Raw genomic sequence first — 26,337 nt, 5'->3', positions numbered from 1 at the left:
AAATGTATTTTAAAAAATTAGTCAAATGAATTTGTTCTAAAAAGTTTTAATTACAGCTAATGCTGCTCTCCTTAAAAACAAAAACAAAATAAAATGGGGCTCTGTGACACTCCGATTTCTGGGTTGAGTGACTTTAATCAGGGTCACAGAATCAGCCCCAGTTCTCCCAATATGTTTCCTTTGCTCTTGCAGGAGGCAGAGCTGGGAGGGCGGTTTGCTTGGGAAGGCAGGACTACAACTCCCAGAGTGCCCCTGTGCGGTTGTCAGGAGCAACAGAGGAACGCAGACTAACAGCCCTGCTGGGGTGTGAGGACTAGCCACAGACTCACTGCCAGCCAGACATGGGCCAGGATTACTACTCCGTGCTCCAGATCACTCGCAATGCAGAGGATGCCCAGATCAAGAAGGCGTAAGTTGCATGGGAGCCAGGCCTTAGGGGTGTGCTGGGGCAGGCCCTGCCCTCATCTCTTCCAAACTGAGCTCTCCTAGAGCTCTCAGGTAAACCTTGTTCCTTCTTTTGCTTCTTTTTCTTCTTCTTCTTTTTTTTTTTTTTGAGACAGGGTCTCTCTCTGTGCCCTGGGCTAGAGTGCCATGGCATTGCCTCAGGCTCCCAAGTGAGTAACTGGGACTAAAGGCAAGCACCACCACGCCCAGCTATTTTTTTTTTTTTCTATTTTTTGTAGAGACGGGGCCTTAATCTTGCTCAGGCTGGTCTCGAACTCTTGGCCTCAAACGATCCTTCCACCTTGGCCTCCCAAAATGCTAGGATTATAGGCCCTCCTTTTACTTCTTGCATACGTAGGTCCTGGCTTTGGGCTGGGTCAGGGCCCAGGCTCCTCAGCCTGTTCCCAACCCGTCCTGCTTTACGCTCTATGCCCTGTCTCCTCTACTGGGTGCCTCGGTTTTCCAGGGTGTGAAAGGGAGACAAAGGAGCCATTTGAACTTCACCCTGAATATCATGAAGAACCGGAGGACTGTGAACAAGAGAGTGGCCTGGCCAGGTGCATGTGTCACTCTGGCCATCACACAGGGTTTGGCATTGACTACACTGTATTTCTGAATACTTCCATCAGGTCTTAAGGACTCTGTGGTCCATCCCTAAGAAAGTCTAGGACGAAAGTCAGTACATTTTTCCAAAAAAATGTTTTTTAAACAAATATTTATTGAACACCTACTCTATGGGTTAAATGCAGTAGTAGCAGCTAGAAATATAACTGAATCAGACAGATATGCTTCCTTATCTCATACCCCTTAATTTTGTTGGTGGATACAGATACTGAATACGTCGACACTGCTGCTATGAGTGTTGCAAAAGCGGCCGTCCAGGGTGCTGTGGAAGGTTATACTGGAGGGAGAGGGACCCTTAGGAAGCTGCTGTAGTCAAGGCAAAAGATGAGGCGTGAAGGAGGGCAGTGGGCTGGAGAGAGGGGAGAGAAGGGACTTGGCGATTAAGTGGATCACTGGATATAACCTGAACTTATGTACCCCCATGATGAGCTGAAATAAAAAAAAAAAAAAGTGGATCATTGGAGACTAAAGAAAAAAGGAATCTAGGATAATAACTCAGTCTCAATGAAGTCGGGCAGTGAGAATAGCTGAGTGTGTGGGTGCTGTTCTGAGCACTGTCCGTCACTGTTTCATGTGATCCTCACAACAACCCCGGGAGGCAACTGCTGTTGTTATGCCAAGGCCACGCACCTAGTCAGTGGCAGAGCCAGCATTCAGACACCGCGACTACTGGCTCTGAGCGCATCCCCGGCCAGGTCCCGGAGGGGATCTGAGAGGGGTAAGTGGAGAGTCTGCGGTGTGGTTGGAGAAACAAGACGCAAACTCAAGAAACAATTCAAGAACAGTTGTTCTGGAATATCATCCGCTGTGCAGGGATCTCACTGGCCAATAGGACCTGTCTAGGGAAAATTCCCAGGCAGGAGGCAGTTGAAGCGCAGAAGGTAAGCACAACTTCGCTTTGGAAAGAGCTGGATGTGAATCCAGGCTCCCTGCCTGCCTGCTGTGTGCTCTGGGCAATTGCTTAAACTCCGAGAGCCTGTTTCCCCATCTCTAAAGTAATAATAAGGGTTGCTGTGGTATTAAAATAGGATTAGGTGAGATAATATATGTGAGAATGTCCCGCAACGCATGTGAAACCATGTCATGTAAAGAGTGAGTGAAAGAACTGCATATGTTTCAAAAATAATCCTTAACCCTTCTCCCCTGCAGCGTTTTTGTTTTTCGCAATGACACTTAGGGGCTGAGTCACATGTATGACATACTCTCCCATGGGAGTATCTAGATATCGACCAAAACAAATTGCTAAACTTATGTAAGAAGAAAAGCACCATGCTAGTTCATAATTGCGCTGGGCTCATCATCACAGCGTCCGAGCTGTGACGCCGCCCCTTTCTCTCCCCTTCAGGAAAGCCAAGTGTATGAGGTGATGTTACTGCAGGGATAATCTTGAAACCACTCAAATTTCCATGTAAAACTAACTAAACTCTTCTCAAACCTTGCTACTTCTACTCATTGATAGAATTTACTTGCAATTATCACTGACCGCGACCTTTATAATTGAGACGGGCCGTTCACTGCAGTCGCTGAAGGTAGCCGTTCCCTCTGCAAGGCCCCCAGGGCAGGGCCAGGTCTCCTATGGATGAGGGAGTCGCAGGACAGCAGACCCAGCTCAGTAAGAGGAGCATTGCCTGAAGGTCAGAGCTGTCCCACAGCAAGCGGGACTGCCTTGCAGGCCAGTGAGCTCACCTCATTCATGTATTCACTCCTGCTCGGTGCTAGCCACGGGGGACACGGAGGGCTGGGCACAGCAACCCCAGGACCTTACAGTCTAGTGGGAGAGACACACTAGTCCACAGACAGCTGAAACACAGCATGCTAAGTACTGGGATCAAAGGCACTGGGGGGGCCGGGCGCGGTGGCTCACACCTGTAATCCTAGCACTCTGGGAGGCCGAGGTGGGAGGATCGCTCGAGGTCAGGAGTTCGAGACCAGCCTGAGGAAGAGTGAGACCCCCCGTCTCTACTGAAAATAGAAAGAAATTATCTGGACAACTAAAAATATATATAGGAAAAATTAGCCAGGCACGGTGGTGCATGCCTGCAGTCCCAGCTACTTGGGAGGCTGAGGCAGGAGGATCGCCTGAGCCCAGGAGTTTGGGGTTGCTATGAGCTAGGCTGATGCCATGGCACTCTAGCCCGGGCAACAGAGTGAGACTCTGTCTCAAAAAGAAAGAAGAAAAAGGCACTGGGGACTCTGGAAGGGGACCCTAACCCAGAAAGGAAGCTAGCTGGCAGTCAGGAAAGTGCCGGGAGGATTTGGCCCTGAGCTAAATGTTGAAGGCCAAGTTTAAAATTGCCAGGAGGAGCTAGGAGGAGCTGCAGAGGGGTGAATATTACAGGTAAGGAAGTAGCATGTGCAAGGGCCTGGAGCAATACAGAACGGAGAGTTTCGAGAGTGGTGAGAGGTTCAGGACGCGGCAGGAGGGCAGGAGAGGTCATGGGAGCAGGGAGGGAGAACGGGGTTGAGAGGGTGGTTGGATCTTAGTGAAACATTCAGATTGTATGACGGAGACAACAGGGGAGCCCAATGAAGGGTTTCAGCAGGAGGGTGCTTTGGATGGAGAGTATATTAGAAGCATCAAATTGGAGAGAGAGAGAGAGAAAGAGAGAGAGAGAGATCAAGGATTAACGCAGTGGCAGCGCACAGAATGGATTGGAGAAGGGACTTTTGGATACAGGGAGACATGCTCTGCAGTAGTTGCAGGGATAAAGGAGCAGGAACGGAACACTGTTTAGGAGGAAAGACTGACATGACTTGGTGACTGATGGGGTGACGGTGGAGAGGACAAAGGAGAACTTGGAGTCAAAGATAGCATTCAAATTTCGCAATGGAAATGCGCTCATGTTTGGGCTCATTGAATTTGTGGTGCCTGTGGGACGCTGGAGAGGAGATAGCAAGTAGGCAGCTGGATATGGAAGTTTAGGGCTAGGGAAGGGGTCTGCTTTGAGAGAGAGGTGGGGGAGGCATCAGCCCTGTGAGTGGTGACCTGGCCTCCAGAGAGGGTGTGGAGAAGAGATGCCACCGAACTCTGGGGACACAAACATGGCGGGTGTGGGCAGGGGAAGAGGAGCCACACTCTGACCCCCCTGAGGCTATGTGGGGTCAGATTTGGACTGTGACTTCAGAGTCCATGCTGGATGTCTTCCGTTTGGCCTCCAGACCCACTCCCACCCTTCCCCGCCCACTCCGCCCTGCCGGGGGAAGCTGATTGTTCCACGGCACCTGCAGGCCTCCTTTTTGCTGCGTCCTGCCCAAGGGGAGCGCGGCCAGCCGGAGATCAGGAGGGAGGAGAGTGGGGCCGTGGTCTTTATTCCCCAGCTCCCTTCCATGGGGTCTCTTCAGGTTGCTTATGTCCCTTAAGAGAAGGTCACAGGTCCTGCCAAGGGCCCTGTGAACACACTGTCTCCTTCCAGGTTTCCTCACTCCGACAGGCTCAGGGCACCTCTGGGTTCCTAGATACTGGGCTGTCCCTTGTGGTCTCCCTCCTGTCTTCCTGAGCCTTGGCGAATGGTCCCTTTATTACACTGTCCACAAACCACCCAGTCCATGCCCTCTCTTACCCCCTGGGACACTGACGATACATCCCGAGATGCTGTGGGTTCCTCGTCACTGATGGGATTGGGCAGAAACAGAAGTGGGGGAAGAACGAGCACAGGGGTGGGTGGGGGCAGCCAACATCTGACAGGCATGAGGGCCTCTCTGTGCCAGGCCCTTTGCACACCTGACTCGATCTCATGCTCCCAAGAAGCCTGTGTGTCAGCTCTGGCACGCTAAGAAGCAGAAGGATGAGACGTGGGATTAGACGTGTGTGCAATGTATGGGGGGGACCCCTGTGGAAGATGAAGGGGAGGGAGCAGGAGTGTGCAGGGACAGCCTTCGGAGCATGGTGCAGACCTGATACCAGCGACAGGAGACAGAGGAGGCTTGGGTGGGAGAGCTCAGCGTGACTCAGGGAAAATCTCAGCCGGGCTGGTGGGGAGTCCTCAAGCAAAGGTTGTCACTGGAGGTGTCCTGTGTCTCACAGGAATGGGACAGCCCTGATATCCCCACCATGCTTAGGCACTGGCCTGGGCAGCGTGGGGGGAAGTGTAGCCTCCCCACAAATACCAGGGGCAGCTGCTGAGATAGGTACATTGCCTACACCAGGTATTCTTCAAGTAGGTCCGAGCGATGCACCTCCACGGCCACCGCGCCCTGTGAGACACCCTCGATGCATAGCTGGGCAGCAGACACTGGTGCCAGCTCTGAACCGAGCCCCGCAGAAACAGGTCAGCTGTTACCACTTGTATTCACCCTCCCTCCTCTAGGTACCGGAAACTCGCCCTTAAGAACCACCCGTTGATGTCAATTGAGCCATCTTCAGCAGAGACATTCAGGCAGATAGCAGAGGCCTACGACGTGCTGAGTGACCGTGAGTGACTGTGGGGCTGAGCAGGAGGGGTCGCTCCAGGAGATCTCTGTTGCCCAGCCTTCCGTTAACATTGTTAACATTGTTTCTTAAGTCTCCCAGCAGCTGAGTTTTCTAAGGAGGCCCAACAGAGAGTAAACATCCTCTTCCCTGCCTAGAATCTAGACAAACGGAGAAAACAGTAAAGAATTGCCTTTCTCAGTAGACTCAAGTTGGAGGACATGGCGTAAGTGGCCGAAGATTAGGGTGACGTGCTCACCCAGGCAGGGCAGTGCAGGAGCTGGGCTGTTCCCCATCCCCCACCCATGCCCTGCAGGGCCAGAACCTTCCTGGGAGGAGCAGAGTGAGGTGCCTGCTCCAGAGGGGAAGAAGGCCGAAGTTGGGCAGGCGCCATCCTTCCCAGACTCCCCCAGTGCCTGAGTCTCCCCCTCCCCAAGGCCAGCAGGAGTAGGAAGGAGCAGAGAAGGGCCAGGAGTAGTTAGGAGATGTCTCTCCTGTGGAAACCAGCAGAGTGGGTCCACAAAGCACGCAAATCACAGCTCCCGTGCAGAATTACAGCCAGATCACTAAAGCTTCTCCCACTCCGAGTTTTCAGGACTTCAGAGTCCTTAGACTGTAGGATTTCAAAGCTCTAGGATTTGGAGGCTCTAGAATTCTTAGATTTTAAAATTTCAAGGTTCTAGGATTCTATTTACTCCAGATAAGACAACGAACGAGTTAGGCCAAATCCCAGGGCTATAGCCTGACCCTTGGTCTCTCAGTTCTTCCTCCAACCCCCACCCCAGCAAACACCTGTCTTCCCCATCTCTCATCTGGCCATACGGGCCATACCTGGGTCCACCCAGAATGAAATTGAACCCCTAACTTCTAGGGTCTCATTCCAAAGACTGGCAGACAGCAGGCACTTGGGAAATAAATGCCTTCCCTTTCCCCATGTCCTTCTGCTTCCCAGCCCCAGCCATCTATCTAACCCCCAAAGCTGGACCCCTCCTCAAAGTGACACACATCCACAGCTGTGAAGAGAAGCATCTATGACAAATTTGGAGAGGAGGGCCTGAAGGGCGGGATTCCTCTGGAGTTTGGATCCCAGACTTCATGGACAACTGGTTACGTCTTCCACGGCAACCCTGAAAAGATTTTCCACGAGTTCTTCGGGGGAGACAACCCCTTCAGTGGTAAGAGGTCTCACCCCACCCCTTGCCTTACTGGGAAAGGACACAGCTGTAAAACATGCTTTTCTTTGAGTAGTTTTGTTTTTATTTTTACTTTAAAAATATATATATTATATATATATACACAAACATACACACATATATATATAATGCGTGGTAAAAAAAAGTAAAACAGAATTTATTGAAAAAGAAATTCTAGCCCTCCCTTTCCTTCCCCAGAAGCGGCCACCCACTGTTAACAGTTTACGTATCCTTCCAGAAATTTTCTACACATTTATGAGCCTATATTTATTTTTACATAAGCCTTATATTTTGTTATGGAAATGGACTACATTGTATACACTGATTTTTTTCACTTACATCTTAGAGATTATTTTATATATTATAGTATATATCGATCTACTTTATTCATTTGTATGCAAATCTAGGTACTACGTATTAGCCAGGGATCAGGTGCAGAAACAGATACTGTTCTAGCCATGCGAAGCCCAAAGGGGTTCAATACAGGGAATTAGGTGCTTAAATAAGTCATTCGCTGGTCCGAGTCAGAAGGCTGCAGCCTGGGGCCTCTAGCGGCCTTAGGCCGGGCTGGACCGCGGAGGGGAGTGGAGCCTGGGGCCGGGAGGGAGGACCGGTGCTCGACCCTCCCCGCCCACAGCTAACACTTGCCGGCATTGCCAGGCGCTGCCGCCAGAGGGCGCTCCTCTCCTTCCTGCGACAGCCGAAGTTCCGGCGTCCTTTCTGTCGTGGGTTAAGTCAGGGACGTGGGGGGTGTCCCAAGTGGCGGCGAAGCAGTGGGGAGTAAAAGGAATGCTAAACACTGGATCTGCAATTGAGGACAGCTTTTTAGCCTGGCCAAACAGTCTGAGTGTGAGAGGTGGTTATGGGATGCCGGGCATTGCACTAGAGGCACTGAAGAGGTCGGGGCGGAGTGGGGGGCGGGCGTGTGCGTGAGAGACAGACAGACAGACAGACACTGTGAATCTGAGTCTCTGAACACAATTCCTCTTTCTCCTCTCCCTGCCTCCTGCAGAGTTTTTTGATGCAGAAGGAGGTGAGGTGGATTTGAACTTTGGGGGGCTCCGGGGCCGAGGGGTCAAGAAGCAGGACCCTGCAATTGAACGGGACCTCTACCTGTCCCTGGAGGACTTATTCTTTGGCTGCACCAAAAAAATTAAGATCTCACGAAGGGTGAGTACTTGGCTTGCTCCTACTGGGAGCCGTCAGCTACCCCTGCAACCCCACCAGTCACTTCCTCCCTTACCCTAACTGGAGGGCTCAGGGATGATCTCTGGTAGAATTTGGAATCTTAGATTCAGAGAACTAGGATCTTAGAATTCTAGAATCTGAAATTTGGAAGGGACAATTGAGGGACTATTAGTCTAGTCCCCCCTGCAGCCTTCCTAAACGGGACCAGATCATCTCCTTTCTCTTTCTCCGTAAGCCTCATCCCTGTGGGAAGTGGCAGGGCTCTGAATGGGAGGAGTCCCCTGTGAATTCTGCCCTGGACGTTACACCACCATACCTGCAGGATTTCATCAGAGCGTACACCTCCTGAATTAGAGGGAGCAGTATGGGCATGAAGGGTGACTGGCTGAGGAAGACCCTCAGTGCCCCAGAGTTCATTCCTTGGCATGGCCCTGTGCTCTGGCTCAGCCCTGTACCTGGTACAAGAGCAAGGCTCCTGCACCTTTGCCCAGCAGAGGAGATGCCGACATGGCCATGCTTTCCACAGATGCACCCATTTGCATGTGCAATTGGGGAATGGATGGATGACATAACAGGGGAAGGATGGGATGAGGCTCAGAAATGTTGACTTCCATGGTCTTTCTCCCTTTGGGATTAAGAGACCTGTTAGAGGCTCAGGGCCAGGCCTCTGGGATTTGGAGAGGGACTGGGTATATTTTCACTGTGTATCTGTTTGTGGTCAGGACTTGAGTTGTGCATTTGATCAATTCATGCTAACTGCTTGGCATCCCAGGCTTCAGTCCCAGCCCCACGGCATGCCCTGCTATCCTGGAATCATAAGTTCTCGGTTCCCATGGCAGTAGGATGGGAATGGAATGGCTCAAGCTGGTCCTTCCCATTGTTAGAGAATTGAGCCCAAGTACAAACCCTAAGTGTACCATTCATGTGTGCAAAGGCCAACTGGGTGCTCATGGAAATCTGAGCAAACCTTTCCCTCACCTGCCACCTTGTTGCAGGTGCTGAACGAGGACGGGTACTCCTCCACCATCAAGGACAAGATTCTGACTATCGATGTGAAGCCTGGTTGGAGGCAGGGCACGCGTATTACCTTTGAGAAGGAAGGGGACCAGGTGAGAGGGAAAGAAGCTGACTAAGGTTGTCATCTGGGCTCAGGTGGTGGGAAGACTGAGGGGAAAGGAGCCAATACTTTTTCCTGCTCTGTGAGCCCTGGGCTGGTAGCGAGACCAGTCTGCAGAGTGGGTGAGATGATCCCTAATGTTCCTTCCAAGGAGCCTCACAGTACCTCTGTGAGAGGGGATCCCCATTTCACAGATGGTGGCCCGAGGCTGGGAGAGGGATGGGACTTGCTCAGGACAAGGGCAGGAGAGCTGAGAGGAGAACCCAGCCGTAACCCAGTGCTCTTCCTGCTCTTCTTCAGTGCTTCTCTGAATAAAGCAAAAGTATAGGAGCTACTCAGAAACCATTTATTAATAATAATTTTAATTATTAATAAGTATTATGTAAATAAAAACATAAAATTATTGACCAAGGCATGCTGAGTCTTTAAGTCCTGAGGAGTGATGGAGTATTCCCCTGCCTGTACTTCATGCCCTCTTCTCACCTGTAAAACATCTGCTTCCAAAAACACCCTCAAGTCTCAGCTCCAGTGTTCCCCCTGGCAGCCTTCCCTGACCTCCCCACATGGGTCAGCGCCTCCTCTGAGCCCCCAGCCTCTGGGCTTCCCTTTATCGCAGCCTTGGACATGGGAGGATCCACTGTGTGTCTCTTTCCCTGCTAGCCTGGGAGCTCCCTGGGGTAGGGGCCAGTCTGATTCCTCTGTCTGCATGCCCAGAAGAGACCTCAGGAGCGTTTTGGTGACTTAATGAAGTTGGTGAGGGGTGTCACTCCTGGAGTTACCAGCAGGACAGAGACTTGCGGGCAATTGTCTGACGCCCAGCTCAGGGTCCTGCCTGCCATCTGAGGAAGCCTCTCCCTCTCCAGCTGAGGGCATCTATCTGGGACATGCTCAGTAGAGGAGAAGTGACTCTGGGGGCATTCATCTGGGTAGGCTTCTCAGAGCAGGGGCTATGGGGGCCAAACTGAATAGGCCTTTCCCAAAAACCTGGTCTGATCTCCCCATTGTACAGATGAAGACATGGAGACAAGTAGAGGCAGGAAATTGGCCAAGGTCACACAGCCAATGAGTCCTTGTCACCCTCTTGGCCTCCCCTGCTCAGGGCCCCAACGTCATCCCAGCTGACATCATCTTCATTGTAAAGGAGAAGCTACATCCTTGCTTCCGAAGGGAGAACGACAACCTCTTCTTTGTGAACCCCATCCCTTTGGGCAAGGTGAGTGGGCAAAGCGCAGGAGCAGGGGGTGGGGCGCCAGAGTGAGCCCCACCTGCACTGGCCTAGACTTTGCCTCCCCTCCCCCAACCACCTGCTGTCCGTGGATTCCACCCCCCACATCTCCCTCCACTTCATCAAATCCTACCACCTGGATCTGTGTGACAGGCCCTCCTGCCTCCCTGTCTCCTCCAGGCTCTTCTCCTCAGGGATCTTTGTACACACTTATCTGACTCTGCCACACTCCTCGACATCTTTGCATGGCATTTGAGGCCATCTGGCCACTGCTGACCTCATCCCCTGCACTCCAGCCCTGTGCCACTTAGCCCTGCCCGTGTGGCGCATTTTCATGCCTCGCTGCCTACCCACCTCACCCTATAAGCCCTCATCGACTGCTACCTCTTCCTGCCTGACCCCAGAATGGGTTAGGGGCTCCTCTTTGGCTCCCACAGACCCTTTTACTTCCATCTCTATCATAACACTTACGTCAACATCAGTCTTACTTGCCAGACTCTGAGCTGCTCAGCTCAGGGACTGGCACCGAGTAGGCTCATACGTTGCCTTCTAAATAGGGATAGCCATGATGACCTTCCCTGTTCCCACCTTTGGCCCTAACTGTCCCCAGGCTCTCACCTGCTGCACCGTGGAGGTGAAGACCCTAGATGACCGTCTGCTCAACATCCCCATCAATGACATTGTGCAGTGAGTCCGGCTTCCGTGGGCCCCAGAAGCCAAGAACAGGGCTGGTCTGGGACACAGTGGGGAGTGTCAGACAGGTCTGCCCAGTACAGTTGTTCGGGCTGCGCCTAGCACAAGGGCCCCCTGCTGAGGGGGCGAGAGAGGACTGAAGGCAGCCCACACTCTGGCCTAGCTGCAGGCTACATTCACCTGGCAAAACGAATGCCTTTTCTAATTTTCACAAGCTGCTGCAGGGGCTGGGGCCCCCAGTGTTGGGTTATCCCGGTTGCCTCCACCCTCCAGACCTCCCACTGGAGTGCTGAGTTGCATCATCCCCTAAGTCCTTTTCCAAGAAAGGCCCTCTGCCCCACCCCAGGGTCTGCTCATCCTCCTTCCTCTCCCTGTTTCCCGTATCTAAAACAAGATTTCTGGAATCCTCCATCAGAGACTCAGTGTAAACAGGTTTTTGAGGGAGAAAGCTGTTTGGAACAAGCCAGTCTTCCGCTCCCTCCCACCCAGTTCTGGCTGGCAGGAGCCCTTCCAGGTGGAGGCTGTAGTTCCCTTGCTGGGGTTATGTGAGCAAGGGTGGCAGGGACCGGCTCAGGTACTGCTCTGAGGTGCCCTCTAAGCTCCCTTCTTTCATCTTCCTGTCTCAGTCCCAAGTACTTCAAGAAGGTGCCAGGTGAGGGGATGCCATTGCCTGAGGACCCCACCAAGAAGGGAGACCTCTTCATCTTCTTTGACATCCAGTTCCCCACCCGGCTCACACCCCAGAAGAAGCAGATGCTGCGCCAGGCATTGCTGACATGACTGCGGTGGGCTGGGGCTAGAGCGGGGGTGGGAGGAGGTTAGCTAGACCTTACACCCCGCCCAGAGCCTCAGGGTGTGCAGGGGAACCAGCCTGCTGCACTGATGCGACCTGAGGGTGGGATGGCATGGGGTTTAAACTGACAGAATAAAATCTATTTCCTAAGCTCCAGCCACACCCAGGAGCGTGTTTCATACTGCCCTTCTTGTGGGGCTGAGGGAAGAGCAGGGCCTAAAGAGCTGAGTGCCTGGGTCCCTGTCCTGGCTTCGTGGGCATAGGCAGGCCCCTGAGGGTTGTCTCTGTGCTCCCACCTTGGTAGAGTGGGGCAGGGCTGTGGGGGCTCTAAGGGTTTCCAGCTCTGCTGACTTTTCATGACAGAAAGGACAGTCTCTATAGTGTGATATGGTCACATTATAGAGACAGGAAAATGAAAGCACAAAAAGAAAACATTTGGTGCAGGTCACTCAGGCCCAGGGGCAAAGCTGTCATCTTAACCTTGAAGGCAACTTGCCTTCAGGCCACAGACTCACCCTGCTTAGATTAGAGGCAGCACAAAGAACATAAGCTCTGGAAGCAGCTGATTTCCACCCCTCTGGCCTCAGTGGGCTGTCTCTAAGCAGGGTGGCCTAGGAGGCAGGAAACCCAAGTTCTGGCCCCCGCCCTGCCACTGACTCCGTGGACCAGTAACTGCCCTTGTCGTGTCAGTAAAGCAGAGCTCATAACCCCTGCCCCCTCACAACCTTGTTTTGAAGATTTAAGTGAGATCATTGATGTGAAAGTGCTTGGTGAACTCACTGCTTAGATTTCAGGTGACAGCACTGCTGCTAATGTGGCTTGGAGGAGTTCCAGCCTCCAGGTCCACCTGGGCCTGTGTAGACCACGCCTCCCTCCTCAAAGTCAGCAGCAGTGCGTTTGCTTTTCTGTGCCTGGGGGAAGGCTCCCCTCTCGAGTCTGAGTCTGGGCTAGGATAGGTCCAGGCTTATGGGGAGTTGGTGGCTACTCTGCAGAGTAGCTTCAGAGGTGCCAGGAAAGGCCCTATATCATCCAGGCTGCTTAGAATTCTACCACCCAAAAGCACCATGTCAGCCTCCCTAGGAGCTGGCATGCGCCAACATGCCTGGCTCTTTTTTTCCATTTTTTGTAGAGATGGGGTCTCTCTCTTGCTCAGAACTAGTCTCAAATTCCTGGCCTCAAGTAATCCTCCCACTTCAGCCTCACAAAGTGCTACGATTATAGGCAATAGCCACGGCATCCTAGGTTTTTTCTTCAATGGAGGTCAGTAGCACTTGGCAGCCATTTTTAAATCATGGAGAATACAGCAATAGAAACACCTTGAGATAAAGACTGGGCCCAGGGTTCTAGGAAGCATTTCAGCAGAGTAGTTAAAATTATGTGGGCTTTGGAGTCAGACACACCTGTGCAAATCCCAGGGGTGCTACTAACCAGCTGTGGGCCCTTGGGCAAATCACTTCACCTCTCTGAGCCTCAGGTTTTTAAAGATTGCAACCCCTATTTTACAGGCCTTTTGTAGAAACCAGATGAGGAGTAAAGCAGACTTTGCCCTGAGCCAGGCCTCAGGTGGAGAGGGGCAGCGGTAACCGCAGTGTTCTGAGCAAGCCCCGGCAGGTGAGGGAGCGTGGGGCTAGTGCTGTCAACTCTCAAACTGTCTCCTCCAGGGCAGCAGGAAAGCCTGCTCCTTGTGGAGAGGCTCTGAAGGAAGCCTGGTCTCAGGCTTGATGGAAGCCCTTTGTGAGATTTCTATGACCTCAGTGATCTCCAGTGCCGCCCCGTGAGTCACATTAGCAGGGCTCATCATAGGCCCACTTTATAGAGGCGTGACCTACCCATAACCAGGATTACTGAGGCCTGCTGGTATGTTTACCAGTGGTTCTTAGCACCTTTCCCAGCTCATTGTCCCAAGACCATGCCCACCACCATGACAATCGGGTGGCCTTGTGTCCATCCCAGTGCCTGGGACCCAAAGCTGATAGATTGCTCACCCCTACCAGCCTGTTTAGCTCTGCTGACAGACATGGTTGGGCAGCAAAGTGCCCCCGTTGCCTGCCTCATGGATTAACATGAGCATAAAGGCCCATGAGGCAGTGACCAGGTCTTCCATTTATGCTGACTCCCTGCAGCCTAGCAGAGAACAGCCTGGCAAGGTGCGTGTGCACCTCACGCTGGCTTGCTGCCTCATGGCACCCACCCTGTCCCACGAGGGGACTATGAGGCTTCAGCTCAATTTGTGAGGAGCTGGGAAGTAAGCTGAGGAATCCTGGGCCCTTGTTCCTTCTCCAGGAACCAGTCTAACACCCTGGCCCCCTCATCTAAACATCAAAGGATGTGGCCTCAGGCTCTGACCAACGGGCTAATAAGGAGGGGAAAGAGCGATAGTGTCAGCTGCTTTAGGCTAGAGGAAGAGGAGGTCACGTTCTCTGAGCCTGGCTCACAGCTACCAAACAGGCTTCCCCAAGAACCCCCAGCATTGGTCCCTGGGGGAAGAGTCCAGAGCCGAGGGAGGAGTCTGAGTCCTAGTCCAGCTGCTGACTTTCTGGGTGTTCTTGCCTACAAGACTTTCTCAGGCCTCAGCTTCTTCAGGCACCTACAAAATGAGGCTGGATGACTTAATTCTAAGGGCCTAGCCCTATACGAGATGCCTCAGGATTTGGGACCTCACAGTCCTCGCCCCCCGCCTTGAAACAGTAGTAGCCCTGCCCCGCCCTCCTGCTTTCCTGGCAGCTGGTGAGAACAGGCACGGAGAGGCTGAGACCCCCGTGCAGCCCCAGCCCTGCCTGTCAGCTCCTCAGGATCCCTGGCCCACAGAGAGTGAGGCTCCAGCAGAAAGTATCCCCAGGCAGGCACTGTTCTGTTGGCCCTGCAGCCTGAGCCCCACCTCTGCTGAGTCAGGACCTGCCCCACCCAGTTCAGTAACACTTCCTCTTCTGGGTGTGCCTGTAGAGGGGGGAGAGCCTGACTTGCTCTCACTAGGCTGGGACTTTGGAGAGGTGGATTTCCCATTTGTAAAAAGGATTCAAGTAAGTCCACAGCATGTAAGATTCCCAAGTTCCTCTAAATCTTCTGAAACCCTCAGGAGACGCAGGGCAAACAGGAGAACTCCGACTGCACAGATAAACAGCCTGGGGCCATCTGCAGGACTGGAAGGGCAGGCAGGTGAGAGTAAAGCCACTGCTGTCTCTCCAGCTGCTCCTGCACTTGCCATCTTAGCCCAGGGCCTGGGTTGGAGAGAAATGGTCTAGAATAGATGACCTCCATGGGCCCCAGACTGGATGTTGGAGGTGAAGGTGGGTCGCACCCCCCTTCAAAGTCAGGTGGTTCCTCCCCTGCCCACCAGGTGCCATAAGGGCCCATTGGACCAAGACCTCTGGTAACAACTACAAGAGAGGGAGGAGACACCAAGGTTGACCTTGCTTTATGGGGCACATGCAGGCTGGGCTGGGGGGCAGGACAAAGAGTGGGCTGATTTTTTGAGGGACTGAGGTTTTGGGATCCTCCCATGCTATCAAATGGGGTCAGCTCCACCAGAGCTGAGACAATGGGGAGATGAGGTAGGGAGGAGCTGAGAATGTGGTGAGAGGGAAGGGAGGTGGTAGGAAAAGGAGTGAAGGGAAGAGGTGGGGAAAGAGGGAAGGGAAGGATGGAAGGAGGAAAAGGGAAGCAGGGCCCGGCTGGAGCTGGAGCCAAAGCCAGAGGTGATCAGGTCAGCAGCGGGAGAGGCTCAAAAGGGAGGAGCCTCCTGGGAAGTGCAGGCAGCCGTGAGGGCCCGTTTCAGCTGCTCATAGGTGACAAACATCACCACATTCCAGGAACCCAAGCGGAGAAAGGAGGGCATGAACCTAGGAGAGGGAAAAAACAGGTTACAGGGGGTACTTCCACCTCATGCTTCCTCCACTGAGCCTGGCATCCAATCCAACCCAGTTCTGTCCCAAAAAGGGCTGTGAGAACTCAATAAACTGGGCTTCACAGCTGTGTAGCTTGGAGCAAGAATCCCCTCTGAGGCTCCATTTTAACATCTATAACAGTGATGACAGCAACTCTGGGAGGAAGGAATTAAGAGGATGAGTGAATGCTGGTGAAATACTAGGACCAGGATCATAAATAGTTTGATGCTTGTTTGCCACTCACTTCCAGGTGGTTCTCTCCCACCTGTGTGAGATATGGGTAGCCAGGAGACCTGGACTTGGGTGGGGTGGATCAGAGGCTCACCCTTTGTAGAAGGCTCGGGGCCCCTCCTTCTGAAGCATGGTAAGGGCACAGTGGCCAGCGCTGCTGTACTGGCCCAGGGCAGAGTTCATGTATCTCGTCTTGACCACGTCGACAGGGGAGGCAATGACAGTGGTGCAGAAGCCCGCCCCAAAGGCGGAGGTGAAGTGGCAAGGGAGGTCATCTGCCAAGGAGGAGCAGGCAAGGCTGTCAAGCCTCCTCACCCACCATTCCAGAAGAGAAGAGAATTACTTAAGTAGCTAGGGGTTCTTGTGGTTTTAAAGAGTCAGAGACTCAGCTGGTCCGATGGTAGTGGGTTATCAGAACTTATTAACATTAGTGTCACTAAAGTTGGTATTCAACCCCCCACTGCTAAATTTGACTGGCTTTAAAAAAAAAAAAAAAAGTCAGAGACTCCAGCTGGGACCTCTTCTGAGGACCTCAGAGTCATTTTGCCAATCTAGCACCACCTCAGTTCCTCGATGTGCAAAGTGGGAGCTCCATCCCGGTTGGCTTCAATATGGCAAGTGAGAGATACAATCTCACTCTCCAAGCAAAGGCAAACAGGATGAAAGGCTGTGGTCTTCAGGTGTCAACCAGACTCCCACATCCACTCCTGGACTGGGGGTTAAGGTGAGACTCAGCATCATCTAACCTAACTCACCTGTCATGAGGTTGGCCTTCAGGAGAGTGTCCTTGATGAGGTCATAGGTCACCAGCTCAGCACAATTGACAATGGCATTACGAGCAATGTTGGGAGAGGTCCCTACAGGAGGAAGGACAGCCTGTGTGAGACCAGGGAAGGGGGGAGGAGGAAAATAGGAGGGAAAACAACTGGTACACACCTTTCCAGAGTCCCCAGAACCCTTCCTCTCGGGCGATGGTCTTGTAGGCATTGACAGTGCTTTGGTATCTCCGACCACCTCCAGCCCGGGCCTGGGCTTGGAACCGGACCTTTACCACATCCGTGGGCTGGGCCACAGCCACAGCCAGGGCACCTGTGGTGCTGCCTGCCAGGAGGCGGCTCCAAATGCTGGCATCTGTGAGCAAACCACGGGGGTCAGTGAGCTGGCCTGTACCTCATCTTTCCTTTCCCAAACCACCACATCGTTATAATCTCCTCCCTTTAATAGGGTCCAGACAAGTTCTTGTTTTAAGAACTCATGATGAACAAAATATTACTGTGAATGTCTACTTGCTAGGGACATAGCAGAGTAAAACCAAAATGAGACTTAGTGTTTTCTTTCATAAAACATTTTCATTTAACCTGCTTAACAGTCCTCAGAAATCAAAATCATTTCCATTTGACAAATGTGCAAACTAAGGCCTAGAGAGTAGTAGCTTTCTGATGGACTGGGACTCTTAAGACTTGGGTTCTCATTCCAGATCTAATCTTTCCTGCCATGTGAGGTTGGGAAAGTCAACCTTTTGTTTGGGGCTCTCAGTTTCCTCATGTGTAAAATGCAGGGTTGACATGGCATGGTAGGGAGGTGAAATGGAAGAATGTTGGCCTCGGAGGCAAGAGTCCTGGGTATGTTTTCTGGCTTTCCATTGTGTGCCCTTGGCCAAGCCCCCTGCACCCTGCCATCCTTCAAGCTTCCATCTCTTCATCTGTAACACTGGAATGATACCACCTTTTGCCAAGGTTGTGGTGGGGAACATCATGGGATGATGCCCTGCTCAGAGCCTGGTATAGCCTAGGTGCTCAGGAATCATGTGGAGAATAAGGGCCCCTTCCAGTTCTCTGTTCCTCTGATCCTCCCAGAGATCATGGGGCCTAAAGGGCCTATTCAGCCAAATGAATTAAGATCATCACCAAGAAATAAAAGAACCAAGGTGCCTATGGTGCAGCCTCATACTCACGCTCAGAACCCTTGGTGTAGAACTGCTTGACAGAGTCATAGAGGCCGATGCGGACAGAGGCAAAGCTCATCTGGCGCTGCAGGCCAGCAACCAGCCCATTATAGAGGCTGCGGGGCCCCTCAGTGCGCACCATGGTCAGGATGGTGCCCAGCACACCACGGTACTGGGCGCTGGCCGCAGCACGCACTGGCCCCTGACTTTCTCCTTGGATCTGCAAGGCCAAGACAGGGCGATTATAGGGATAAGCAGGTTGCCCTCCCCACCTACCATCCCAATGCTCCCAAGTTTACAGTCCCAAATACCTCACTGGCCCTTGAGGAGCCTGTGTAGACTAGATGCCATTAGGGCCCCCAGGCTTCATCCCCTCACCTGCAGCCGGACTTTGGCGGTATCCAGGGGAAAGGTGATGAGATCTGCAATGCAGGCGGCTGTGCCAGCCCCTAGGAACTTCACGGTGGCAGTAGGGGGTACATCTGTGGCCTTAAACCCAACCATGATGCTGATTTCCTGCTACCTCCAGGAGATGGAGAAAAGTTGGAGAAATGGGCACCCTCAATCAGCAACAAGATGAGATAGAGGAACTCTGCCGGAGTCTAACAAGGGTAGAGAGAGAAGCCCCATCAGCAACAGTGTCTCCAGGCCCTCTCTGCTCACCACCCCCACTCGCACCTTCCCTGGTATCACCATGTCCCCAAGCAGGACTCAAAGTGGCCCTATGAGGAAAAATAGGAGTGAGTTCTGGAAGTACTCAAGTAGGGGCTAGAGAAGCAATTCCTGCTCGATGAGTCCACATTTTGTGAAGGGCTTCTTCCCTTTCACTGCAGGAGAGTCTGGATCAGGGCAATCCTGGTGCTGCCTCACAAACAGCCGCTAGACCAGCCCTTTGCTGGGTGCAGATTTCCCTGATTATGCCCACATTCCTGCTTCTTTGGACCTATCTGGAGGCTGACAGAAGTGGAGAAAGGTTTCAGACACACCATGACCCGACAGGCACAGACCCACAGCCTCATGTTCTGCCTTACTAAGCAGGAGCAGCTCTCATGGGTCTGGAATTATTTAAGTCAAGAAGGAAAGGAAAGGACAAGATGACTCCCAGCTCATCAGTAATTCTCTCCCCAGCCACTACACAGCTCAGGCTCTCTAGAGTTATTCTTTCAACAAGATTGCTTTGCTGGGCACTGGCTCACTGAGACACAGGAGACAACATCTACCCTAGAGGGGACTTACTGTGAGGCACAGGGGGTGGGCAGGTGATCCAAGCCGCCTTTGAGGCTTGCAGGACATACTCTCAAAATGCAGAGGAGGGAACAACTAATTCCATCGGGAGAGAGTTAAGGAAGGGTGGGTGATCAGAAAAGACTTCTTAGACAAGGTTAACATTTAGCTGGGTCTTAAATAATGCTGGGTGATTCTCGGGGCGGAGAGTAAACACCGAGGCGCCAATTTCTCTTGGCCTACCATGTGACGCAGTGAAAACTGCTCTCACTGTTTGGCTGGTTTCCTCCCCTCCAACATAGGGGGATCCACACCTTCACAAGAGAGGCAGGGATGGGGAGGTGCAAGTCAGAGCTATGAAGAGTAATATAGGAAACCAAGACCTCCATTTTGTCCTCAGAGTTAGAGAACAACAGCATCCTCTACTGCCCTGGGAGGAAGTGAGCCCAGCACCCCAGTGGGGGAGGGCGACCTGCTCCTTCCCCTGAGCTCACTTCTCAGACTTCATAGGAACAGCTGCTCTGAGCCTAGCCTGATTGGCTGCCCCTGTTGCTGAGGCTCAGGAGGGCAGAGCTGGCCAGTGGAGGGAGGCTGTGGTAGGAATCAATTATGAATACAGAGACCCAAGGAAACAAACAGCTCACCCAGCTTCTTCCTCCTGGGCTGCTCACCCCAGATGGCTGCGGCAAACAGGGAAATCAAGAGGACACTCACCATAGCAACTACATTGGGACCTCCCATAGGGCAAGACCTGATCTTATTCATTTCCCTGGAGCCTGGCCCACCTGAGGCTTCGTGAAGATGTGCTCAAATGGCAGAACAGGCTGATGAAGGTGCTTCCAGACTCCCCAGCTTGGCTGATCTGACACCCCTTTCCCTAGGAGGTGCTCCACACTTTTCCCCACCCCACTGCCCAGGGCACTCTTGTTAGCTCACTTAATCCTCAGCCCTGTGAGGTGGCTGCCCTTATTTCCCTGTTAGCTGAGGGAACTTAGTAAGAGCCATGTCTATAGGATCCAAAACTTATGATATCTGCATTACACTGCTACCCAACTCCTCAGTTCTTTCCTGCTGTTTTCTCAGCCCCAGGCACGGGCAGGGCCTTTCACAAAGGAAAGTTCTCTCACGCCAATTAAATAGCAAACTCTCCCACACCAAGTAAACAGTTCTGAGAAAGTCAGGCAAACGATGTCCCTTCTTTGGGCATCAGAAATATGATAACATGAGTTTATCATGTTCTGAACTTGAGCTGGGTTGCAGGGTGTTGTGAAGGCCAAAGATTAAGACCCAGCTGTTGCCCAGCTTGAAGACAAGTGCATAGGGGCTCAGTTGCCACTTGGAATGTTGCGTTGATTTTGCAAAAAGTCAGGTCCTTCAGAGGGGTGGCTATGGGGGCAAAGGTCACACATGCTAATTAAAACACAGGGCTAGAGAAGGTTAACTACATTTTATAGTTCCCAAATGACCAGTTTCAGAGCCCCAAAAGTACACCTGATTACTAATCTCAGTCCCAGGTACAATCAAAAGCTGGAGTCAACAATATTAAGTTAGAACCACAGGTTCCTGTCCTAGCTCTGCTGCTGACTCCCAGGTTGGTGTGGCGCCAATCATGGTTCCACCTGGGCCTCAGGTTCCTGCTTTACAAAATGGGGACCACCATCCTTGGCTTGTTAAGGGTCAGCTTAAAGGCCAGGGATGTATGAAAGTGCTTGATGAACTGTGAAGAGCCACTTCACTGGGGTGGTGGTGACTATGTTTCTCGATGTCCTGCTGACTCCTGCCCTTAGACCACACGGCTAGGAGGCAGTAAGACACCTCTCCCTTAGACTGGACTCTTACCCGGCTTTGTAAGGTCTCACGCTGAGGCCTATAAGATCAAGCTTCTCTAAAGGCGTCCCATTCTTCAAAGCTGCCAGTGGCTATCATGGCCCGATCCCCTTGGTTTTCCATAGAAAATGGCTGGGAGACGAAACACCTAATGGTCATACTATGTGTCCTGTGGGAAAGGGCAAAGGAGGAGAGTTTAGAAAGGGAAATCCACCTTAAAAGACCAACTCCAGCAAGGAAAGGGGCACGTGACCAAGACACACAAGCCCAATCAGTCCTGGCCTTGGTGGGAGGTGGGGAAGAGGGCCCATCTCACCCAGGAGTCCTCCCTCCCCTGTCTGCTTAGTACCACAAATTGGGTCTCTTCCAGGCTTCTGCTTTTGCAACGCTCAGTACTCTAGATAAGCATCCCCCATCGCAGTCATCAGACTTTGGTGAGCGGGAGAGTTGTGAGGGGGTCATGAGGGGACAAAGATTTGGGAGTCGGCTAGGGCCCAGACCGAGCTTCGGGCAGTTTGTTGGGGCAGGGAGCGAGCCCTGCAGAGGCCACAATGAGCAGCTCAAAGTCACCTCCCAGCAGAAACGGCCCCAGGAGAGGCGTAGGGGGCACAAGGCCTGGCGCCGGCCGAGAGAGAAAGGTCATTACGATTATCACTGACGCGCCGAAGGCCCCCACCCAAGGCGGGACTGGGCATCGCGGCGAGGGGAGGGAGTGGAGGCTCAAGTTACAGCTAATTGAACGCGAGAGGGAAAGAACAAAAGAGAGAGAAAGAGTGAGAGAAGATAGACAAAGAAAAAGAACCATGGACAGAGAGGAAAAGTACAAACTAGGCTGGGAGACAAGGGAAATTAAAGAGCGGGAAGCGTGCAGCTCCGCGTGGCTGGGGTAGTGGGCGCGGGGGCCGGACTCACCGGACCGCAGGGAGAACACGAGCGTGCGCGCGGCTGAGTGGCGGCGGGCGGAGGGCGCGTGGAGGAAGCGCGGACGGTGCTCGATCCGAAGGCGCGGCCGGCCGGGCTAGCAGTGGGGTCTGTACGGGCGGTGGCGCGACTTAGGTCTCGGGGGCGGGGCCTGCGGGGCGGGGCCAGCCGGCTCCCAAGTGGGGTGACTGGACCCTGAGCCTCCGCCTTTCCGCAGGGACCGCCCCGCCTCGGTTTCTCTGTGCCCTCCTCCTCTCCCATTTCCGTGCGGACCGATTCGTCCCGTTTACCCCTTGGTTTCCCTAGGTGGTCACCCCCTCGCTCTTCCTCGCCTCTGCCTCACGGACTCTCCCGGTGTGCCAACCCCACTGTGAGAATGGCAAGACTGATGGCCAGAAGGAAGCAGTTTTGTCCAGGGTCACGCCCGCCTCTGCTTCGCAGCCAGGGCGCTAACAGCGTCTCAGAACCCAGGCCGGGAATAAGCGCACGCTCTCCTTTATGGGCCCAGCCCGCGACCCCGGCACTGAGCAAGCCACCCGCCAGCCTGGACAAAGCGCGCGATCCCCACTGGCCTCTCTGTCGATTGGCTAAAGCTGCCACGTTACCAGGGAAGGAACCAATCCGCACTTGCAGCGGCAGGTGGCCCGGCAACCGGCAACGGCCGCTGGGCGCAGCTGGGGTTCCCGCCTTTTCCCGCCGCCCACCGGCCTCGTCCTTAGGGACCGGCCACTTCATTCCTGGGCGGGGCGCGGGCACCAAGCATGGCCTCCTGCCCCCATACACGGACTAGCATACTGGCCGGGCCCCGCAAGTGAGCAGGGCAGAGCAGGGTCCAGGCCAGCTGTGCGCACAGCCCCGAGAAGAGAAAGGAGATGAGAGGAGGGGACCTGGCTTGTCCTTAAGTGGCTGATGGTCTGTGGGGATCAGGGACGCGTGGCCGGGACAAACACATGGATTTCGGGAGTCGAAGAAAGAAGGCCGGTGTTAGCCTCCATTTTATAGTTGAGAAAACCAGAGTCCCAAAGAGTGTAACCGGCTCCATAAGCAAGAAAGCATTTTTTTATAGTTTTTTTTTTTTTTTTGGTAGTTCTCTTATGTTTCAAGTTCCCAGACCAGCAAGATTTGCTGACCAGAACTATGTAACTTTCTGTTGCACTGATGCATTCCTTTTTGAGTTTTGCAGAAATGGCAGAGCCTCCTTACAGTCAGGAGATAACCACAAAGCCTTACACCACCCGTTTGTACGGAAAAGACAAGATAAACGATTCTCCACCACAGATTGTGCCCAAGGACCCACTGAGCAGGCATACAAGGCTGAAAGAATGACCAATATTAACCCTTAGCTCATTATAACACTAAAATCCCCACCCTAGGACTTAATGTGCCATTTTTAAATCATGGGACCAGTGAACTAAAATAAAAATTTAAGGCTCACCCCACGCCCACCGGCTGACTGAATGGACCCCCTCGTGGCCAAAGGAATATCCTAAAACTAAATTGCCTGCCAGGAAGAGGGAGGTCAGACATGCCTCATCATGCCCCACCCCCTTCTTGGAGACATCCTTTGTAACTCATTAACAGGCCTAAGGGTATGCAAGATAAACATGCAGGTCCTCAATTTACACATCAAATATATGTCCAGTGGCTTATCTCTGATAAACAGCTCCTTATGTTAAAACATTCCAAACCTTTGGACAAAGCTTCATGTCTTTAACCAATTACAAGCCAAAGAATCTTTACACTCACCTATAACCTGTAAGTCTCCCAATTTGAGATGGCCCACCTTTTCAGGCCAAACCAATGTATGCCTCCCACATATTGATTTATGACTTTACCTGTAACCCCTGTCTCTCTGAAATGTATAAAACCAAACTGTAACCCAGCCACAGCGAATCCACTTGCTCAAGGCTTCTTTGGCGTGGCTCTGGGTCATGGTCCTCAAATTTGGCTCAGAGTAAATGTCTTTAAAATTATTGTACAGAGTTTGGCTTTTTTTTCCCGTTGACAGACCTATGTACTAGCATGATTTCTCACTGCTCTTGCGTGCCCTGCACTCCACTGCAAACACGTAGTAATGCTCACTCCTCTCCTGCAATATTCATGTCACCTCCAGAAAGCCCCCTGACTCTGTTAATAGGAGAAGCAGATTTGAGGCAGTCCTTATCTTCCCCTCCCAGTAGGTGAGTTCACTGTAATAAATCCTTCCTTGACAATCCTTGTCTCAGCAATTGGCTTTCTGTGCAGCCAGCAACGTGAACCCCCATTGTGGATTTGTTAACAAGAGGTTAAATCACCTGCATAATGTCACACAATGGTGAGCCCTGACTTAAACCAGGTCAATCTGGCTGGCACCATGAGTGTGTTTTTACAAGAAGAAGGAATTGTCAGGGAACAGCTGAGGGGTCCATACCTGGAGTGAGACAGGATAATTATAGCAGGAAAGAAAAACACACCCAGTGCATAGTCCTGGCAGAAGTAGAGTGGAAGCTAACAAGTCAAAGAAGATTATTAGTATTTCTGGCATATGGAGTCTCCCATCCTTCCACTAGCTGGTCTAGCTTTTGCATGGGAGCTTTTGTCTCTGGCTGTGATAAACTGATTACCATGATGCTTGACAAATTTGTGGTGAGACTGCTGAACTTGTCAGTCAGTGATCTTTGAGGAAATGAAGAATAGGGTGGATCCAAAGGCCTGCAAATGAAAGTATCACCTTGTCTGTTAAAACAAGGAAGAATCTCAAAGGAAAAAAAGTCATTCTGTAATAAAGACATCTACACTCAAATGTTTATAGCAGCACAATTCACAATTGCAAAGATATGGAAACAACCCAAGTGCCCATGAATACATGAGTGGATTAATAAAATGTGGTATATGTATACCATGAAGTATACTCAGCCACAGCAAACAATGGTGAATTAATACCTCTTATATTATCCTGGATACAGCTAGAGCCCATTCTTCGAAGTGAAGTATCACAAGAATGGAAAAACAAGAACCACATGTACTCCCCATCAAATTGGTACTAACTGACCAACAGTTATGTGCACACATGGAAGTAACATTCATTGGGTGCCAGGCAGCTGAGAGGTGGGTGGAGGGGATGGGTAAATTCACAACTAATGGGTGTGGAGTGTACAGTCTGGGGGATAGGTACGCTTGTAGCTCTGGCTTGGGCAGTGCAAAGGCATTATATGTAACCAAAGTGTTTGTATCCCCATAATATTCTGAAATTTAAAAATAAATTTTAAAGAAACTTCAAAAAAAAAAAAAACCCAGGAAAGAATCTGGATTCCAAAGACTATATACCTGTTTTTTATCCTTGGCAAAATTCAAGAGACTATTAAAAGTATAATGTATGGACCCTTAAAAAGGGAAGTAGAGATCACCAGGACTTAGCATGGATTCCTTAAAAAGAAATCCTGTTAATAAAATTCTTTTTTTTTGGATGAAGCCAGGCAGATGAAAGCAATGCTACAGACTTACAGACACCATACCTCTGGATTTTTAGCAAGCAGCTTGTCCAAGTCATAAAATATCCTGTGGACAAACTGGAGAATGTATAAGTACACATAAGTGCATTTAAAAAACTTGTTTCACATCTATTTCATTGAATTGTGTGTGTATGTGTGTATATATATGTGTGTATGTACACACACACAACAGTTTATTTGTAAACATATGTGCCAATAATCAAATTGACAAAGTTTCATAGATTTTTGTTGTATAATTTTAATATCATACCAGGAAATAATCCACTGTACTTAGTTTTGGAATTTTAAAATCTTTAAATAAAACTGTGTTTGAAGCACTGAAAATGAAACAAGACACAAGAATGAAAGAGAAAACTGAAAACATCAAGTGATAAAAACCGACATGAGAAAAACGTAAACATTTCTGTTGTCTCTGGTAGTTTCTGCTAAAAATATTGAGTAGATTGGCTATGTTAATTCTCTTCCCCTCACCAAGGAAACATAAAATTATCTGATTGCATTTTTAAAAAGAAATCAAGGAAATTTGGTCATACTTGTTTTAAAACGACATGAAACTGAATATCTTTAAACCCACCTGAGAGATGAAATTGAACCTACGTTTGTTAACTTCCATGTGCTTTTTGAGGTTCTTCTTCCTCTTGGTTTCTAAAACAAGGGGGTGAGGAAATGGCAATACAAAGCCTGATGGAATTACTTTAAACATCTGTAACAGAATTAAATTAAAAATTATTAATGAATCTTTGTTGGTAAATAAGAACTCCTACATTTTAAATGCTGAATTGGAAAAATGCGAAGTTAAAAGGTACATCTTTACATGAATTAATTGTGTAATTCATAAAGCATAAATATAACAGTAGTTTACATTTTGCTCACAATTCTGAAAATGCAGATTCTCCCCAACTTCTTAGAGCATGATAGGTCTTCAAGTGGAAATCAGAGGATTAGTCTTTCCATTTTTACATGAGAAACTAGAATTGATCATATGAGTTTGCAGTGCTTTACCTAAAATCTATTATTGTTATTAAATTTCATTTTTTCCTCCACTGTTTCTCAAAGGAAATATAGCAGCAAATCACTCCCATACTTTAAGCCCTAAATCCAAGAACAACTGGGTTCACTGCCAACAATT

General features: G+C 51.1%; 2 protein-coding genes across 3 annotated transcripts in view; one reads left to right on the top strand and one right to left on the bottom strand.

The window, feature by feature from the left end:
- The first annotated feature begins 258 nt into the window (after nucleotides 1-258).
- Nucleotides 259-26,337, top strand: part of DNAJB13 (DnaJ heat shock protein family (Hsp40) member B13) — a 35,547-nt gene continuing 9,468 nt past the window's right edge. The window contains exons 1-8 of one of the 2 annotated variants that reach the window (XM_045555493.1): nucleotides 259-409; nucleotides 5,376-5,479; nucleotides 6,490-6,651; nucleotides 7,682-7,839; nucleotides 8,853-8,966; nucleotides 10,074-10,187; nucleotides 10,810-10,886; nucleotides 11,519-11,841. In XM_045555493.1, coding sequence (XP_045411449.1) covers nucleotides 342-409; nucleotides 5,376-5,479; nucleotides 6,490-6,651; nucleotides 7,682-7,839; nucleotides 8,853-8,966; nucleotides 10,074-10,187; nucleotides 10,810-10,886; nucleotides 11,519-11,672 — 951 coding nt within the window. In that variant the 5' untranslated portion in view covers nucleotides 259-341 and the 3' untranslated portion in view covers nucleotides 11,673-11,841. Of the gene's footprint in view, nucleotides 410-5,375; nucleotides 5,480-6,489; nucleotides 6,652-7,681; nucleotides 7,840-8,852; nucleotides 8,967-10,073; nucleotides 10,188-10,809; nucleotides 10,887-11,518; nucleotides 11,842-26,337 lie in introns of those variants that run through there. The other variant, XR_006736200.1, reaches the window with a different exon arrangement.
- UCP2 (uncoupling protein 2) lies at nucleotides 15,075-21,826 on the bottom strand. Its single transcript, XM_045555494.1, has 8 exons — nucleotides 21,709-21,826; nucleotides 20,809-20,965; nucleotides 18,124-18,347; nucleotides 17,755-17,965; nucleotides 16,737-16,931; nucleotides 16,556-16,657; nucleotides 15,895-16,075; nucleotides 15,075-15,524 (listed from the first exon to the last, which is right to left on the bottom strand). The coding sequence occupies exons 3-8, from the start codon at nucleotides 18,247-18,249 to the stop codon at nucleotides 15,407-15,409; spliced, it is 933 nt and encodes a 310-aa protein (XP_045411450.1). The 5' UTR covers nucleotides 18,250-18,347; nucleotides 20,809-20,965; nucleotides 21,709-21,826; the 3' UTR covers nucleotides 15,075-15,406.

Source organism: Lemur catta, chromosome 7 (assembly GCF_020740605.2).
Source record: "Lemur catta isolate mLemCat1 chromosome 7, mLemCat1.pri, whole genome shotgun sequence".
In the NCBI taxonomy this organism is placed as follows: domain Eukaryota; kingdom Metazoa; phylum Chordata; class Mammalia; order Primates; family Lemuridae; genus Lemur; species Lemur catta.
Note: the sequence above shows the minus strand (reverse complement) of the source record. Positions and strands in the feature narration are given on the sequence as shown.